The 17684-nt window shown below is 37.5% G+C and overlaps 1 protein-coding gene across 1 annotated transcript in view; it reads right to left on the bottom strand.

The window, feature by feature from the left end:
* The window catches only part of DNAH10 (dynein axonemal heavy chain 10), a 59207-nt gene that overhangs the window by 26343 nt on the left and 15180 nt on the right, over nucleotides 1-17684 (bottom strand). The window contains exons 19-46 of the mRNA XM_062589790.1: nucleotides 17113-17269; nucleotides 15633-16109; nucleotides 15020-15178; nucleotides 14571-14687; nucleotides 14357-14459; nucleotides 13961-14139; nucleotides 13218-13429; nucleotides 12762-12918; nucleotides 12095-12328; nucleotides 11872-11994; nucleotides 10848-11081; nucleotides 10100-10323; nucleotides 9353-9622; nucleotides 9080-9263; nucleotides 8646-8780; nucleotides 8065-8217; nucleotides 7342-7530; nucleotides 7097-7243; nucleotides 5994-6185; nucleotides 5704-5822; nucleotides 5369-5527; nucleotides 4915-5050; nucleotides 4660-4782; nucleotides 3080-3214; nucleotides 2600-2816; nucleotides 2057-2176; nucleotides 978-1123; nucleotides 402-554 (exon numbers count right to left, since the gene is read on the bottom strand). Coding sequence (XP_062445774.1) covers nucleotides 402-554; nucleotides 978-1123; nucleotides 2057-2176; nucleotides 2600-2816; nucleotides 3080-3214; nucleotides 4660-4782; nucleotides 4915-5050; nucleotides 5369-5527; nucleotides 5704-5822; nucleotides 5994-6185; nucleotides 7097-7243; nucleotides 7342-7530; nucleotides 8065-8217; nucleotides 8646-8780; nucleotides 9080-9263; nucleotides 9353-9622; nucleotides 10100-10323; nucleotides 10848-11081; nucleotides 11872-11994; nucleotides 12095-12328; nucleotides 12762-12918; nucleotides 13218-13429; nucleotides 13961-14139; nucleotides 14357-14459; nucleotides 14571-14687; nucleotides 15020-15178; nucleotides 15633-16109; nucleotides 17113-17269 — 4954 coding nt within the window. The remainder of the gene's footprint in view (nucleotides 1-401; nucleotides 555-977; nucleotides 1124-2056; nucleotides 2177-2599; nucleotides 2817-3079; nucleotides 3215-4659; nucleotides 4783-4914; nucleotides 5051-5368; nucleotides 5528-5703; nucleotides 5823-5993; nucleotides 6186-7096; nucleotides 7244-7341; nucleotides 7531-8064; nucleotides 8218-8645; nucleotides 8781-9079; nucleotides 9264-9352; nucleotides 9623-10099; nucleotides 10324-10847; nucleotides 11082-11871; nucleotides 11995-12094; nucleotides 12329-12761; nucleotides 12919-13217; nucleotides 13430-13960; nucleotides 14140-14356; nucleotides 14460-14570; nucleotides 14688-15019; nucleotides 15179-15632; nucleotides 16110-17112; nucleotides 17270-17684) is intronic.

Below are 17684 nucleotides of genomic sequence, written 5' to 3'. Positions count from 1 at the left end.
GAGAACATTCATGCCAACGTCTTACATGGGAAAAGTGCCTCTTTTCCAAGGTAAACAAATACTGCCCTGCCCTGTTCATAAACAGGAAAGGATGGTTTCTACAGAAGACCAGCTCCAGCCAATATCAGGTCACAAAGACATGATTTTAATGGCATTAAAAAATGATCCAAAAGGATGTCTCCAAAGGGAGATATTTCTAACGTATAGGACAAATACCGTAACAGACAGAAATAATCCGTGCTGTACACAATTTCAACTCTTCTGAAGACTCTAAACTGAAACCCAGTTGTGCTTGACATGAATCTCCTTGACTTGTGATTAGTTATATCTGTGTATAAAAGGACCACATCAGTGCCTGCCCACATGTTGCTATATTACTTGCAAATAGACTGGCAGCTTACCCGTGGCATATTCATATCATCCATGAAAACAAGGAGACGTTTTCCCATAGGGGGGCCATAAGTGTCTTTAGCCCGTTTCTCTACATTTGCCTCTAAGTTTCTCTGAATGTCCATTGATGTTGTACGAGAAGAGAAGTTAATTACTAGCAGCAGCTGCAGAGAACAGGAAACGAGTAAGAACAGATTTTTACCTTTTTTTTTTTTTTTGACAAGGGTGTCCTAGAAAATATTCTTCCCAATAGAAGAAACATTTCTCTAGTCTAGTTATTCACTTCCATTACACATAGATGAGAAAAAATTCAACTTCTTTTTTCTTTGCACTTTGGTAAGTATATATTTGCTTTATAAAACTGAATCTGTACATGGTAGAACAGAACAAAATGTTTTTGATCCTGAAGGATTCTTGAATCCGTCACGTTTTGAGTCTGAGCTTGCAGTCAGTCTCTGTACCTATGTGAGGCTTCCTCAAGGTCCATAATTCTACCCACAGATTCAGGCTTCAAAATGCAAATTTAACAAAAAGACAAACGAATGAAAATGCAGCTTTACAAACAACATGAAATGCCTCCTACATACACTAAGGTCTTTATTCAGGTGGTTTAGGAAGTTTTGTGTAGTTGCTGTTTTAGAAGTACCCGATTCACCTACAAGAACAACTGGGTGTTTTATTTTTACCATCTGCTCCAGCAACCACGTAGTGCGTGTTGTATCCACCGTCGGCACTGAAAAAGATCATATATATGATAGTAGGTTAAATTAAAATGCAGTACAGCTGAGGGATTTATATTTATAGAACAGTGCTGGATCAGATTCTCAAGGTATTAACATGCAGTTGCACAAAGGTATAATAAGAAATATCAACTTACTAACAATGTTGAAAAAAAATTTAATTGCTCAATCACCTCTTGTTTGAGCTTTTAGCATTGGGATCTTTTCTCCTACGTATATATTAGGAAATTTTCCTTCATAAAGGAAGGTCATGGACCAATTAAGCTCTGTTTAATCCTTATTTCAAGGATATAATCAGGATTTATTTGGAGCACAAGTATTTTCCTGGTACTCTACAGAGATGAATTTTGTTCTTTATGAATAGTCTGCACTTAGGAACAACTTTAGAGATCATATCTCTTGTGTCAGTGAAGTTAACCCGTGCTTGCTCAAATATTACTATAAAATAACATCTATTATTTTTTCATTAACTATGAAAAGCACTTGTCACCATGAAGGAGTGCCTGAAGTAACAACAGGTAACAACCTTAAGAATGCCTTTTTTTTTTTTTTTTTTTTTAAATCTACTGAGCATTTGAACCAGGGATTTGAGACTTTTTCTAGCGTTTTTGGTAAAGGAAACTATGAATCTATCTTCAGCTCTTCCAGCTTGTAAAAGACATTGTTCATTCCTAATAAGCCTTAATAACTGAAACAACTTTTTCATTCTTTCCTCATTTCTTTACTACACAATGTTACAAAAATGTCAACTCTACTTCTTCTGAACTATCATGACAAGATCATTTAAGAAATTGAATTTTGCTGTCATAAGAAGCTGAACCTGATTACATGACCTTCATTAGAGACAGATGTGTCACACTAAGTCCCACCACTCAGCGGCAGCACATTATAAATTAAAGGTACATCATCATTTTATTTCATCTTACCTAGAATGTCAAGAAATTTCTCTTGAGGTTTATGAATATATTCAGGAACAAGTTTCATCCAAGGTATCCACCTTTTTTTAAATGCATCAAAATGAAAGTCATACAAAGTTGGCAGTTGACCTGCAAAGTATTTAGCAATTGGAGATTTTCTACGGCACCGAAATATTTCATAAGAAAATAATTTGACTGAGAAGAAAATAAAAGATTCTGGAGCAAGAGGTACAACACTGTGTCCCCTTTACTTATTATCTAACCCAGTAAGACATCAACCAGAATTTCCCTACTCCAACCCCCTTCCACTGGTTTTCACTGTCTATCTCACTTTGGCATAGAAAAATATTGTTTAAGGATAGACCAGTAGTTGAGAGTCATCTAACATCAGTGTCTTTGCAAGTTTTCAGTGATAGTTCTTCAGAGATCATCAAACATCTTTTGCAGCCAGGATAGCTAGCTGGAAGGAAGAACAATACTCTGCTTTCCTGGAAACAAAGGCTTTATTAATATAATCAAAGAGAGTAAGACTAAATTATGAGAAAATCCTACCTGGCAGCTCGCCTGGCTTAGCGAGGATGTTGTCATCATGAACAGTAGACATAGAGGAAATACGTTTAACTGTTTCATCAAACTTAATTCTTCCAGAATCAAGAAGAGCAGCACCTAGGGAGGAATATAAAGCTTCCAAGAAAAAACACTCCAGAACATCAAGGTCATCAGGTTGTGCCACGATTAGAGCTTCCAACATGACAGTCAACTGCACCACCTGTTGTAAGACAATGTAAGACATGCAAATAAAACTGACAGTTAAGCACATGAAAATTCTTAATATCTTTTCAGCTATTAATGACTCTATTAATAGAAATAGAAGAGCACTGTCAGGAACCAATCGCTTCTATTGTCTCCTGGTGCTCATCATTAAGAAACTGACATTTCAGCATGCCCTCTACTCTTGTGTCTTCTTTGGGCAGTTTTTTCTCTCTCCACGATCCAATTTCACTTGTTCAACCATTATTCTGCATTCCTCACCATATTTAAATCTGTTTGAGGAACAATGGTCTTCAGCCTTTCTCCTTGTCTGCCATCCACAATTCCCTCTACGATCATATCAATAAGATAGGGCACATATTTTTGAAAGAGATGATTCAAATCGATTCTCTCTTGCTGAGGGAAGAAAAGGGCAATAATTCAGCACACAGAAATACTGAAAGCTGATTTGTAGCAATAGTATTTCTCATCACTACCTCGTTAACCAACTGTGACTGTTCTTACAGCCCTCATATCTATCAAAGACAGGGTACAATTACATGAAGAAATGTGACACTTGTATGGACTGGGTTTTCAGCAGGTGTGGACCTACAATCATCAGGTGATAGCAGCTAAGTTGTCTTTCTTCAGCTGTCTGTGAACTAGAGTTTTTAATCTAAATGTATGCAACAAAGACCTAAGCAATCTTTTAACTCTTTGGAGATTAGGTTAGCTAATTTCTTACATCTTCATTCCTCAGAAACAATTAGAAGTTAGAAAAGCTGGGAACTCTTCCCTAGCCCTCTGCTGCAGCCCTGATGATCAGATTTATTATTGTCCCAGCCTGTAAGCAATTAGCTGAGGTCCCTACATTTGGATCATAATTGCACTATGCTTCCCCATGAGATAATGGAGACAGACAACACCTCTAGAGAACATGGTATTCCTTCCCAGTAAGATCCTAACAACACTCGAGAGGTGCTTGTCTTTCTGCACTGACTAGGTTGAGGGTCTAAGGCAACTACTCTCCTGACCTCCACACTCCAGCTAAGTGTGAACTGCCAGCATGAATGGAGGCCTTTGACTCTCACTTCTCCCTAAGCTGCCAAAACTGCTCTAAGCATCATCGATTCAGGTCCCAGAAGCTGGCTGAATGGATCGTTCATATTTCTTTCCACAAAAGACACTCATTCTGTAAGTGGCTATAATTTGTACAGATTTAAATTGATTACTTTATATTAAAATTTTAATTTTCTCTACATAAAAAAGCAAGTAGTGCCATAAAAATATGAAAGGTCATTAATTAATCTTGTATTTTTTATTAAAATATCCAAATTTTAAAAATAAATTAGTAATGCATTAGGAAATCAATTTAGGAATTAATGATTGAGAAGACAGACGCTTGAGCTTATTTTAAGATTATAAGTACTATTAAATAAACTTTGTGAAGAGCACAAACTTTCTCTATGACTAAATTATCCTACATCAGTTTGTTGTACTTTATTTTTGTCATAGTATAACACAAAACTCTGCAGAACAAGCATCCACTTGCATATAAGAGTAGTACAGGCTCAACATTCTTTAATGTCAGTTGATTTGCCTTTATGTTAATTCCTGCCTTTAATTCTAGGAATTAGCCCCTCTCCCACTGTTTTCATCCTGACAGAATACGATTCCATCACAAAAATTAAAGGAGAGTTAGTTTGAATTTATATATGTAATGGAACTCAGTGACAGGGGCCTTCATAACAAATGAACTATAAGGGAATTCAGAAAATCAGATTGCCTTTACAAAAGTTTATAACTTCTGTCCACAGTTCGGTGTTTAATACAGATATTCTGTCAAGTGCAAAAATTCCCACCTCATTTGCTCTTTCTTGGGTCCACTTTTGCCAGTAAGGCTTGTATTTCAGGTTTTTAGGGTCTACAAAGACCATTCCACAGCGGGATACTGTGGCAGGAGATGCATACTGTAAGTCTCCAACCTATGAAATAATCATATGGGATAATCATACACTTAAAAAATGAAAAACAGCCACAGCAATTGCTTTCCAGACTTTGCAGACTGAGCTGTATCTAACCCTTCTCACGTACCAGACTGTGCAGTCATCACTTACTTCAAACAACAGAGCACAGTGAGACTGGAGCCTAATCCGCTCCCCATTCGCCAATGTCAATAATTTGTTGTCATCCATCACAGAATTCATATTTTCCACCCAGAGAGCATCCACATCTCCATCAAACAGAATATACCTGTGGACACAGAAGTCAAGGGAAACAGCAACTGATTTTCTCTAATTTTACTAACATTTATTTCAGAATATAGATGCTGCATCAAAGCAGTTTGTGTCAATCTACATGTTTTGAAGCCCTTTGTGCATTTTTGATATCTGAATAGCTTCCATTCATCTCACAAGACACAACAGACAGACTCCTAGAGACTTTCTATTCATTTTACATTTGTTTTTGAAATTGTGCAGTATCAAGTATTTTATATTTTAGTAACAATAAAATATCAACATAAAACTCAAGAGTATCTAAAAATCATCATAATGATTTCTAGTTGTTTACCTTCGCTCTTTTTTGTCAGTAGGCTTGTTGATATCCCGGAAGATGTTTGACAGGACGCCATCTGTCCAGTCTCGTGTGGTAGGGTCAAGGATCCCATACAGCTCAATCACACTCATAGCTTTAGGGTTCAATGTGTAAAGCTTTGTCACTAATCCCAGCCTAGAGACACAGCAATAAAAGCAGTATTAACATTGCTTTTCCCTACCATCTCATGTTAACTCAAGCAAATATTACAGTCAGCTATAGATCCTACCATGATTACACATGGCTGAATAATGCAGTCTATACACTGTGCCATGATTTCCTGATTTCCATGTATCAAATTCTATACTCACTTGGTTTGAGCATGGCACAAAGCATTAATGACAACCGACTTGCCACCTCCAGTAGGTCCAACCACCATTGTAGTGTGACGAGTTAACATTGTCTCGTACATCTGAACAACTTTATCCACCTGAAAAATACACATTGATTCAATAGACTGTAAATCATCTATGGACCAGATCAGCAGCTAGATTATACCAACTAAATTCTCCTGTTTTTGCGGGAGCCATTCCAGAGTGCAGCAATGCAGATCTGCCCTAATGTTTATGACAAAAACTAAAGCAATTAACATTTTTACTACCTGGACTGGTAAAACAACATAACCCCCTTCTTCCAGCACTTGTTCTACAGCATCATTAAAGTTAGGGTAGCGGACTCGAGGGCAATCCAGGCCAGGAAACAGGTCAGAGATGAGGCCAAGGAAGAGGGGTACATCTTCAAACACAAATTTAGGAAGATTCATATCTCGTAGAGCTCTCATCAGTACGACATCCTGGACAAAACATAGCAGGATCAATCTCTACCAGACAGCTAACCAGTTATCTAACATACAGTAATTTCAAACATCTCTAAAAGATTATTGCATGATTACTTTAGCACAGCTTTGGGAATGCTTTCTTGGCATCAGTTACTAATGGAAAAAAAGACCATTTTATAAGGATTAGGCTGATCAAAAGGTAAAGAATAATATACTGTCCTTTTGTATCCTAATAATCAAATGCCAAGTGAGAATGGCTGGAGCAGCCCACACCATTGTTGACCTAATCTGATGTTAAAATAACCAACTTTTCCATGAACACACCTAAGCTCTGTAGCTCCCCTGAGATCATTAATTAACATTATATTCCTGTCAACCTGCAAATATGCACATAACTTTATAGGAGAGTTTCTTCTAGCTCTCTCTCAATTTTTTAAGCCGAAATTTGAATAAGAATTTCCCTAGGCAACTGAGTGTCATAACTGTCAACATGGAAGTAAACACCAGGTATAAAAGAAAACCATAATAATCAAACCAGCATGAAAAATCTTCATTTGTAAGTATGATGTACTTTCTGAGCTACACAGTTAACAACTGCATGGCATCTACTTAGCATAAAATGTTCAAAAAACTTAGCTTGGGCTATTTATCCAGATTCATTCATCCTGCATTCATCATTGTCAAGGTCACATATACAATACACACTAAGGAGCAAAATACCTCATTTTCTATAGGTTTCTCTACCCTGATTTGAGTTCTGATGCTAACTCGGTGGTGGAGGGCATGACAAATCTCAGCAAGAAAACGGTGACAAGTAACACAAGTGCTCCTACTTCTAAGGTATACAAATTATATCAGATGTGTAACCTCATCCTCTTCCTAATGAAAAAGACGATCTGACCAGGGTAACTAAGTCACAAGTCTACCTCATTGAGGTCTGCTGATCCTCTTTTCAGCTCTCCAGCCATCACCAACACTGACTTAAGGGCCCGCAGTCCAAAATCATAATGATGTTGTTTAGAAAGTTGTTCTTTAGCCAGCTTGTATAGTACTGTCATCTTTTTGGCAAGGGTCTATTTGCAAGAATCACAAGCCCGTAAGTCACAACCAAACACTGACCATGTATACACAAGTGTGTATATTGTTAAGGACAGCAACGCAATTTTCTTACCTTTGCCATAAGAAATCCTTCAGAAAAGAGCATGATTTCACAGATTTGCTGGAGATCTGGTACAATAACAACAACAGGCCTGAACAAAGCTTTTACAGACTCAGGGAGCTCAGTCCGGCCAGCATAACCAGGATTCATAGTAATAAAAATGCCCATTCGGTTATCAAGGGTTATTTCTTGTCCTTCAAACTAAAACCATAGGGAAACATTAGAACAATGTGTATTTTGAATCAAAAAAAATAGCACTATTTACTAAAAGAGCAAAAACAGTAATACTGGGGAACTCACTTAAATATCCCCCAAATTTAGCTCAAATATTCATTCAGATACATTCATCTGACTATCTGCATCCTGGATATAAACCATCAAGACATTTCATACTTCTCAGTCTGAGAATCCTGAAGTCTTATAAACATCAGTAAACTAAGCCTTACAACCTCTATCAAGTTAAGTTACTTTTATCTCTAATTACTGTTATCTTTTTTACTGTTACAAGCTTACTAATATCCTTCTTTACAAAGAAAGAACCCAGCAAAGGACTAAAAAATCAACAAGGATTTAATATGTCTGAAACTGAGATCACATATTCTGCAGTTTGAAATGCTCAGCACAAATGTGTTACAGAAGAAACAGTCCTTTGAGCTACTGATGGAGTTCAGCCCTGAATCTTAGCCTCAAGAGCACGACCAGCTTTCACACTTACTCTTGACTGTTAATGTTTACCTGAAATGTTTTCAGCTGATTCATTAAAGCATTTCGAATAGTCTGAATCTGAGAAGAAATGACTGAAAGTACAGATGCATCAATACGATTGAATTCATCAAAACATCCCCATGCTCCACACTGGGCAAGACCAGAGAAAATTTTACCAACTGCCTAAAAAACAAAAGAAAAGTCTCAGCAATGAGTATATAAAATACTCAGCATCAGCAAAACTTTGAGGTATGCTGAAACTCTTAACAACTGGGTGGAACCTCTGGATATTTATAGATGAGAAGCTTTTATAGAGGAGCTAGCAATCTGTCATAGGGTCTTCCAGTAATTACTCGTCAAGTACAGATTGCCTATGGTGAGTTTAGGCATGTATCTAGTCATTGCTCTCCCTCCTTGAAAGCACCGATGGAATCCTGGAATTCCTTCAGTAATTTATTCAAAATAGACATTTTTTATAATATTGCATTATCAATTGCATAGCAGCTCCAAGCAAAATATGTATTCAGGAGTTCAGGATATGTCCACATCCTGGGCACCAACAAAGGGCAGTAGCTGCACTTTATCAGAGAAAACAGTGTTTTAACTCTTACTTTGAAATCCATGCCTTCTCCACAGTTTGTCACTACACACAGCAAGCCCAGGGCTTTGGCCAGATCCTTAGTTGTTTCTGTTTTCCCTGTACCTGCTGGCCCTGCTGGTGCTCCTCCCAAAAACATGGATAAAGCCTTTGGAGACAAACCAAAAAGCAAAGCAATGTTTGGATTACATTTGTATTAGGTTGGTAACAAAATCATTAACAAATCTTTGGATACAAAATGCCTTAAATTTCGATCTGTGAATGAATTTTATATTATCTTTGACGATACTGCAACTGATGCTTAGAAGGATGTTGCAACTTACTCTAAATACATTCATGTTCACATTGTCTCCTAGGGGATAGCAAAGTGGCAATAAAATAATTATGTCACTGCACAGAAGCATATTTTAAAAGAGTATGTTAGTAAAATTTTCCTTGAACATATACCTGTGTGAGAGTAAGATAAATACGATCTGTAAGTGGAGTGATCACAAGTCGTCCGTTCAAACCCATATACTCGTAACCATAGGAAAACGTGCCTGTGCACTGCCGCACATTCAGTTCATCCGGCTCTCGATCCCAGTAAAAACGCAGCTGGCTTTCCCATTCAAACTCCTGAGCCTGCAGAATACTACACAAGAGAGGTTTGCTCACATGAAGTAAAAGGATGGGAATATAAATTACAGATTTGGTATTTTCTAAATAGGTTGGAGGGCTTACCTGTCTCTTACAAATGTATCAACAATGTCCCTCGCATGAACATCAATAATAAGAACAGTGTTGTATTTTTTTCTGTCATTTTTACTCAAAGGCTTTGTAATGCAGGTAACCAGGTCATCAATTTGCTGATGCATTTTTTTAGCATAAAGTTTCATTGCCTGTTTTTCTCCCTTTTTCACTTTCCGGAAGACATCTTCCACCTCCCAGGTCCACCACACCTGGTTAGCAGCCAGCACCATCATGCCTTGGTAGAGTAACATCCAATCAACTCTATGGGAAACACATACAGTGAGGGAGTCTGAGTTACTGTTCACAAGAAGCCCTCTTTTACCCTAAGGGCAAAAAAAAGAGTTCTTCCCTCTATTTCTGCAGCAACTACAATATGGGTAGAACTTTAAAGAGATGCATAAAATTCTGTCAAGGTATAATATACGATTTTGAAAGTTAGTAAAGTCTCTCATAGAAAAAGCTACCTATTCCATGTGCAAAGCCTAAGTGCAATTCACAATGAGAAAAACACACTGTGCACACATCACTAAAAATGAATATTCAAGACTTAAGAAATGACAATAGATAACATATTGTTCCTTCTGGTCAGTTAAAATACTATATAGTCACATATCCATACTCTTCCACACATAGAAATAGAGGCTAAACTGTGTATAAATTAAAAAATGAAGTCCCTATCTTTCTATATTGCTACAGGCTCATAATGCCATATAAGGCTTGACACACTGATTGTTTCACCTGCTTCTGTCTTCACAGTATCGAAAAATGGCTTCCTTGGTAAGGAGTCTGTTTGTTCGTCTCATTTCTGCTAGCACCGCTGTCATCCAGTTCTCCACTCTGCCTTCTGCAGCTACAGCTTGTCGGAATTCCATTACCTCCCCCTCAGCTGAAATCATGGCTGTTGCAATTTTCTCACCACTATCACCATCCCGAAACCTCAGGGAAGCTATGTTATCATACATCTGAAATGCATCAACAAAGAAACTCACTAGCATTTGAGAAGCCAAGCTTTTAAGATTTAAGTGTAGCTAATCCCCATTTAATGTTGAAAGGAAATTTCCATGCACTCTAAAGAGAAACGGATCCAACTCTAAGTAATCAAATAAAAATGCTGATGAATGCTCATAAGCTCAACTTCAGAATAAACAGGCAGATAACCTGGCCCAAATTACATATGTTTTTTCCAGAAAATAAAGATCTATCAAAATCTATCAAGAGCTACAGGAAGGTTATTTCGTGATTGATTATTCCAGGGCATCTTGAACCTTCCTCTACTAACTATTACTGGCCAGTGTAACAGGTGGGATAGACCATGGACTGGATTTCATTTCATTATTCAGAAGTTTCTCCAAGATGCTGCCAAGATGTTCCATATATGCAAGAAATACTAGTACATCCTTAACAGCATATAGATTATTGTCCGCTAATCTGACAATTTTTAAACATCTAAAAGCACAGGAAAGATGTGGAAAGATGGACATTGTACCTTTATCATGTGCTCCTGGACACAGAGTGGGTCACTGCTTCCAAGGATACTAAGCAACTCCTCATCAGATATAAAGAAAAATCTTGGGAAGGCATTTCGCTTTGAATCCAAATAATCATTCAAGCTTTTCTGACATTTTTCTAGCCCATCATTTATATGATGGAGGTCTGACAGTCGATTTGGGGCTTCACAGGATTTTTTTATCACTAGTTCTTTTACAGTTTCATCCATTATCTACATGGGGAGAAAAGAAAGTTTAGAAAATACTGAAGAGCAATGGATTATACTGAATTATATTTAACAAGTGACAAAACACAGAAGCAACATATGTTCTTACAGAAGTGAATTTGAGATAGTTTAAATACAGTTTCCTATTGTTGCAGTGCTATAGGAACATACGGAGATGGTGTGTTCTCAAAGCTGAGAGCATGAATAGGAGATACTGCCATAAGCACAAGTGTAAGTGAGAGAAATTCATATCCCAAGACAAGCAAATGTAAGCACGTACTGGATTTTGCTCCCGTATACCGTGGTACTCAAGGGAAAAGCAGACATAGCATTTCAGAATCACAGTATTATTTCAATTTTGCAGACAGGAAAAAGAAAATTAAGCCAAATTCATACTGGAAGTATGTGTTCAGTATAGGAACAGTGGTACTATACCAGCAAAGCCTTTTTAGTGTACACACAGCTCCTCCACCTACAGAAACACATCTAAGCTTTCCACTATCACGATAAAAATGTATATCCAATGAAAAGAAAAGGGGATTTTGCCTGCCCAGTACTGCCAGCTAAGGATCACGACTCTGCCCAGCTTAGCTAAGTTAGGAGAAGTACTTGTGTATGGCAAAAAGGAAGTGTAACACCAGAGTCCCTGGGTTCCAAATCTCCTATTCAATTCATTGTAACGTACCATCATCAGTGGTATTACAAATAACATTTCTGAGTAGAAGACTACAGATAACTATGGAATTGAAAGCAAAACACACTAAATCATTATTTTGATCATAAGTCAATTACTTGCCTTTTTAAATATTGCATCTATGCTGTCAAATTTTTTTGCTTCCTCTGGAAGTTGTGATCTTATATCTCCACCAATAAAGATGCTCTCCAGATACATCCATTTTCTCTGAACCACCATCCAGATCTAAGAAAGTCAAATGTTACCATCAAAGAAAAAACACAATGAAAAACCCTGATTGTAAATAATAAATGTTAATTATTTAGTCCAGCACTTACATCCGTACCTCAATTACTTCACCAATCAATGACAGAGTTTTTTCCCAGTGATGAACAGTTGACAGGAAAGGGCCCACAAATCGACTGCCTGAAATACTCTGAAGATTGACAGTGTTGTCATCAAGAATCTGTACAATTTCGTCCACAGATCCCAGAATAAAGCCTCGTTCCTGAGTGCCTTTGAAGTATTTTTGTACAACGAATTTCATATGTTCCCATGTTTCTACTATTTCCTTTACACCCTGCATATGAGCATAAAAAAGGTGAGTGTTTCAGTCTTCAAAAGGTAGAGAATTCTAATTCTAGTATAAAAATAAAATCAGTTAGGTCAGCATAATCTTCGCACATATTTTCCAACTCTGATTTATAAAGAAGTGCCTACACCAAAACAGCATGATGAAAACATAATAAATTCTCACCAGATCCCCTTTTACAGACCAAACTCACTTATTTTAATGACAGAAATCCAATATACTACTGTCAAAGCCAAGGTAGTGAGATGCTGTGCCATGTTGTAGCTTATTAACTGAGCTATTGATCTAGTTACTGTCAGCTACATCACAGCAGGTCCCTGAAGATGACAGAAATTATTATCATGTCAATAAATACCTCACATAAAGACACAGCCTGTTGCCATTTATGTCTTTTTAGCTTTATTATGGCTTTTGAAATTACCTTCTCTATGCTAAGCTCCTTAACAGCAGTTCCAACTATTTCACTGATAATATCTGAATGTCTGTGAAGCTCCATAGCAAACATATTCTCCAAAGTGAATGTTTCTGTTGTCATTTCAAAACTTGTTCCTGTTCTCTCCATAAGCTCTTGCCAATGCCTGTGTGTTGAACAGACATATCAAAAACTGCACCAGACACTGTGACACAGTAAAGCTGAAAACAGCTGTAATTTAATACATGACAATTAAACTCTATTTTTATATTCCACTGTTTAATAAGCATTAGTACTTTGATTAGAGCAGGTATCCTAGCCATCCTGGCCTCCTTACATGCTATCACACAAGTTTATTAAACAGAAGGTAAAGTATGATCCCAGTTTCTGAAATTAAAAGTTCTAACAAAACAAACAAAATTTCCTTGTATACAGAATAATGGATTTAAATAAATCAAACCAAACCTTTCTCTTAAAGCTTCATTTTTTAAATCAAGCAACAAAGGAATGGAGTCTCGAAATGCCTTCATTTTTGCTTCCAAGTGAAAGGCCACTGGCATACTGCGGACTTGTTTGGGCAGCTTTCGAAGAGTTTTAAGAAATCCTTCAATTCCTTCCTGAAGAAACTGGACATTGAGGTTTATCCAGAGTGTCTGAGACCACTCCTCCTTAGCTGCCTGGGAGTAAAGTCATCAGGAGAAAAAATACCACATTCCCTTTTAGTTCTGACAAAAAATATATATATTTTTCCTCACTACAATAGGATCCATAGATCCTACCAGGATGTGGATGCAATTGTATTAATGTTTTACAAACAGAGGAAGAGACAGGTTCATGTCCAAGAGAGGACACGTCAATTAATGCCTGAGATACCCATTGTCATCTGTACACATCGTCCCACTGAAGTCATCAGGACTTCCTTGTGGAGTAAGACCACCCAACACAATCAGGATCTGTTCCTCTCTGATAATAGTATGCGCTTGGCCCACTATTTTAGTGTTGTTTTACTCCTGTACTATCGTCACTAAATTTGTATCATGGCAATAGTCAATTAAAGATCACAGCTCATTTCATGCAAAGGCTTAGGAGCAGAGTTGATAGCAACAAGAGGACAACACAGTCTCTCCCTCTTTCTGTCTCTCCCTCTTTTCTTTGTGTATGTGTATGTACGTAAGTGTGCATGTGTACATACACACTGCAATATTTACCCTTTGTAATTTATAAATTTCGTAGATCTGCTTTAGACCTTTCATATCATTTTGCACTTTCATTAACTCAGGGTGCAATGTGATTGGCAAGTCAAAAAGTTTCTCAGCATTGCCCAATTCCTGATGACTTTTTTCCAGTTTTTCCACTTCTTTTTCAAATATGTCCATGAGTTCCAGCCCTAGGAGAGAAAATTTTCTAGATGAGCATTCCTATCGATCATGAAGGACAAATAAGGCAGAACTTGTATATAGTCTGTAGAAGCTGTAGTACTAAAAATGTCATATTACTGGTTGATCAGTTTGATTTTTAACAGGAAATCACAATTTTCTCATTTAACATAAAATTTGAAGGCCAATATTGTTAAGACATCACTTCACATACATTAATCCATTTACCTTTATCAAGATCCTCCCCAACAGCACCAGGCCCCTCTGTTGTGAATTTATGGAAGAAATCTGCTATCTCTTTACTATAGTCCGCAACTTGTTGTCGTGTAATCTAAAGAGAACAATGTTTAAATTGTTTGCCTTTCCATTTCTCATTTTTTTCAGTATTACAAATATTACCTCTGTAAGTGTCCTCTAATTTTTTCAATATTACAAATATTACCTCTGTAAATGTTCTTTTTATGCTTCCAAGGCTGTGATCAACTTCTGAAGCCTCAAATAAGAGTGTCTCCCACCTTTCCCTGATCTTGCCAGCCATCTCTTGCTCTTCTTTAGCTACCTAAAACAAAACAAGTAACATCTCACACAAGCAATAATGACTCATAAGAAAGTGAAGCAGGCACGCTCACATTATTATATTTGCAAAACACAAAAACAGCATTCAAGTGAACCGAATCAGATTTAAACAAATGCAGTATGTCCACTTAAAAGGACATATTGCTCTAAGCAGGGGAGTTGGACTGGAGGGTTTCTAGAAGGCCCTTCAAACCTCAATGATTCTGTGATTCTGTAAGATGTCTTAGAAGGAAAATATTCATTCCAGTGTATGACATTTGTGCCTCTAGCCCAAACTCCAAATGTTTTATGAGACAAGACATAACATTCACTCACTGGAATATTGTACATTGCAAGAGTTCTGTATCTCTCCTGGATGTCCGAATATTTCAGTTCCACCTTTAAAGACATGTCTTTGATCTCTGCAATCGTGCCAAGGACAAATTTGAGATCTTCCAGGGAATCAGGAGGTGTCTTAAGATTCTGTGATAATTTCTGTAAAAAGCAAAAATAATTTCTAGAAGCAACACTAACAGAACAATTCAGCAGAATCATACATCAAACAAAATCACACAAGCAAACATAAGCAAAGAACATGACAATTCATTTTCACTTTTGGTTAATGTGCTAAAGATAATATCAAAAAATCAGCAAGAAGTACACTACTGCAAGGATGTTTTTGGTACAACAAAATAGAAGCTGCAGTTAGTAGTTTAATGAGAACTTCAGAATTACCAGTATGAACCTTTCACCATTATTGGAGAAAGTCCTTTTTCTCCACATCACTATTCTCTCCTGTTTCCTAGCTCCAGAGAGAGCCAAATCATTTCTTTCATGAATAGCACACCAGAGTACACCAGCTAGTTTCAATCAGTTGAGAGAGTGGTTCAAATGATCAGCTGCTACTCAGTGCTAGTTGCATCAGACAACAAGAACTGAAAGCATCTACCTCAATCTCCTCCTGAAGACTGAAGAGTTCCTCTCTCGCAGACTCATTAAGCAACTTTCCAAGTGAAATCACCCAGCCTCTGGCATTTTCCTGCACGGTGTAGGCTAAAGGTGCCAGCTGAAGCCTGATAAACCGCTCATCTTTAACCAATGGCTGTTGAGTCACTTCTTGAGCTACCTTCATATAGAACTGCAACTTTTCATCAAAGGTGACACAAGCTGGCTTTTTTGCAGCGAACTTCTCCATGACTATGTCTTTGTCCAATTTCCATAGTAGACGATACCTCTTCCATCGGTTCAAATAATTGCCGAGATAAGCCAAGAGTTTATGGACATTCTGAGTGATGAGAACAGCCTGCTCAATTACCAGAGGGTTCTGGGAGATGTCATTGTAAAAATTCAAGGTGATAACTTCATCCTCTTCAACCCGCTGAGGAGGGCATTCAATACATGTGCCGTGCATCCATCGTACAAAATGCTAGAGTTTTCAAGATACAGTTGAAAAATAATTACTTTGTAAAAAGAATAATATCCATCAAATTGTTATTGTTCATCGTTATTTAGGAGACTAAGTAGGAAATGACGTAACTGATTTCTCAAATCAATTGTTTTTCTGACAGTAAAAAAAGAGGTTATACTTCCCCATACACTTGAGATGAGAGTTAAATTTTATCCTAACAAAACCTTTCCATGCATTATTCAATCTGCTTTTAAAATCACCACTAAGGGACAATATAGCACAGTACAGAGAATCAAGTACTAGATCAAACAGGCTGGATGTTGCAGTGGAACAGAACAGCAAATCTGAGAGCAGAAAGAATAGCTGTCACCTGAAATGAAAAAATTTAGGTCATCTGGAATCATTTCTCCAACAGTAAAGGCCAGGATTGCTGCCACAACTTCTGGCTTCTTTTCTGAAAGGAAGTTGATTGTAACCATACTCATTCAGTGAACTATTGTTACTTCTTTGCCAACAACCTAGGTAATTCCTTCAGCTGCAAATCTGATGTCCTAGATGAACACAGCAGCTATGCCCCTCTTCTAACATTTTCCAAACTGTTCTGCTGCTTTTGAGGAGAGTTGTAACGTAGAGAAAACTACCACATTCCTCACCCCACCAACTGATTCATCGATAAGAAAGCAACCTCTGCAGCACTAGCTGAAAGGTATTTCCTTTTGATGTTAGCTGATTTACAGAACCAAATCATGGCCTTACAAAGGCAAAATTGCTGAAGAACGACAAGCAGTTTTGCCTGAATAAAAACTGTATGAAGATTTAGGGTCATTTTATTTCTCGTCTCATCATTTCGTAAAACCAGAACAGTCTGTAAAATTAGGACAACGTACTGAATATTTTGATTTCAAGATAAGGCAAAACATATCTTCCTTTTGCTATTTATACTTGCCCAACTATAAAGCAAAATTAACTCATTATGATAACAGGAAAATTTAGCAACAAGTAAGTCTTAATCAAAAATCACCTTAGTGACTTCAACACAGTCTCGGATACATTGTACAGTCATTTTGTCAATCTCACTGGCATTAGGTTGCAAGATTATCTCAGGAGCAGACAAAATAGTTTCTGTTTGGAACAGTGGCACATTTGCAACAATGGAGGCATTAAAAGCTTGCAAATTCCTAGGAGATAAAAACAGTCAAAGTTATAATCAGGTACTGCCAATCATGGAAATGCCCAGCAGAGGCTGCAATTATTAACTATGCACTTAGAGTCCCATGTGACAGGACAAGAGGCAATGGGCAAAAATTGAACCACAGGAAGTACCACCTGAACCTGAGGGGGAATTTCTTCACTATGAGAATGACAGAGCACTGGAAAAGGTTGCCCAGAGAGGTTGCGGAGTCCCCTTCTCTGGAGATATTCAAAGCCCACCTGGATGAAACCCTGTCTAACATGCTCCAGATGACTCTGCTTGAGCAGGGGGGTTGGACTAGATGATCTCCAGAGGTGTCTTCCAACCTTACGGATTCTATGATTCTATAATACATAAGCAGATACATCTGAAGTCAGTTAACACCAACTTCAGATGGAAAC

Source organism: Rhea pennata, chromosome 17 (genome assembly GCF_028389875.1).
Source record: "Rhea pennata isolate bPtePen1 chromosome 17, bPtePen1.pri, whole genome shotgun sequence".
Classification (NCBI taxonomy): Eukaryota; Metazoa; Chordata; class Aves; order Rheiformes; family Rheidae; genus Rhea; species Rhea pennata.
The sequence above is the reverse complement of the archived record's forward strand: the minus strand, read 5'-3'. Positions and strand labels throughout refer to the sequence as shown.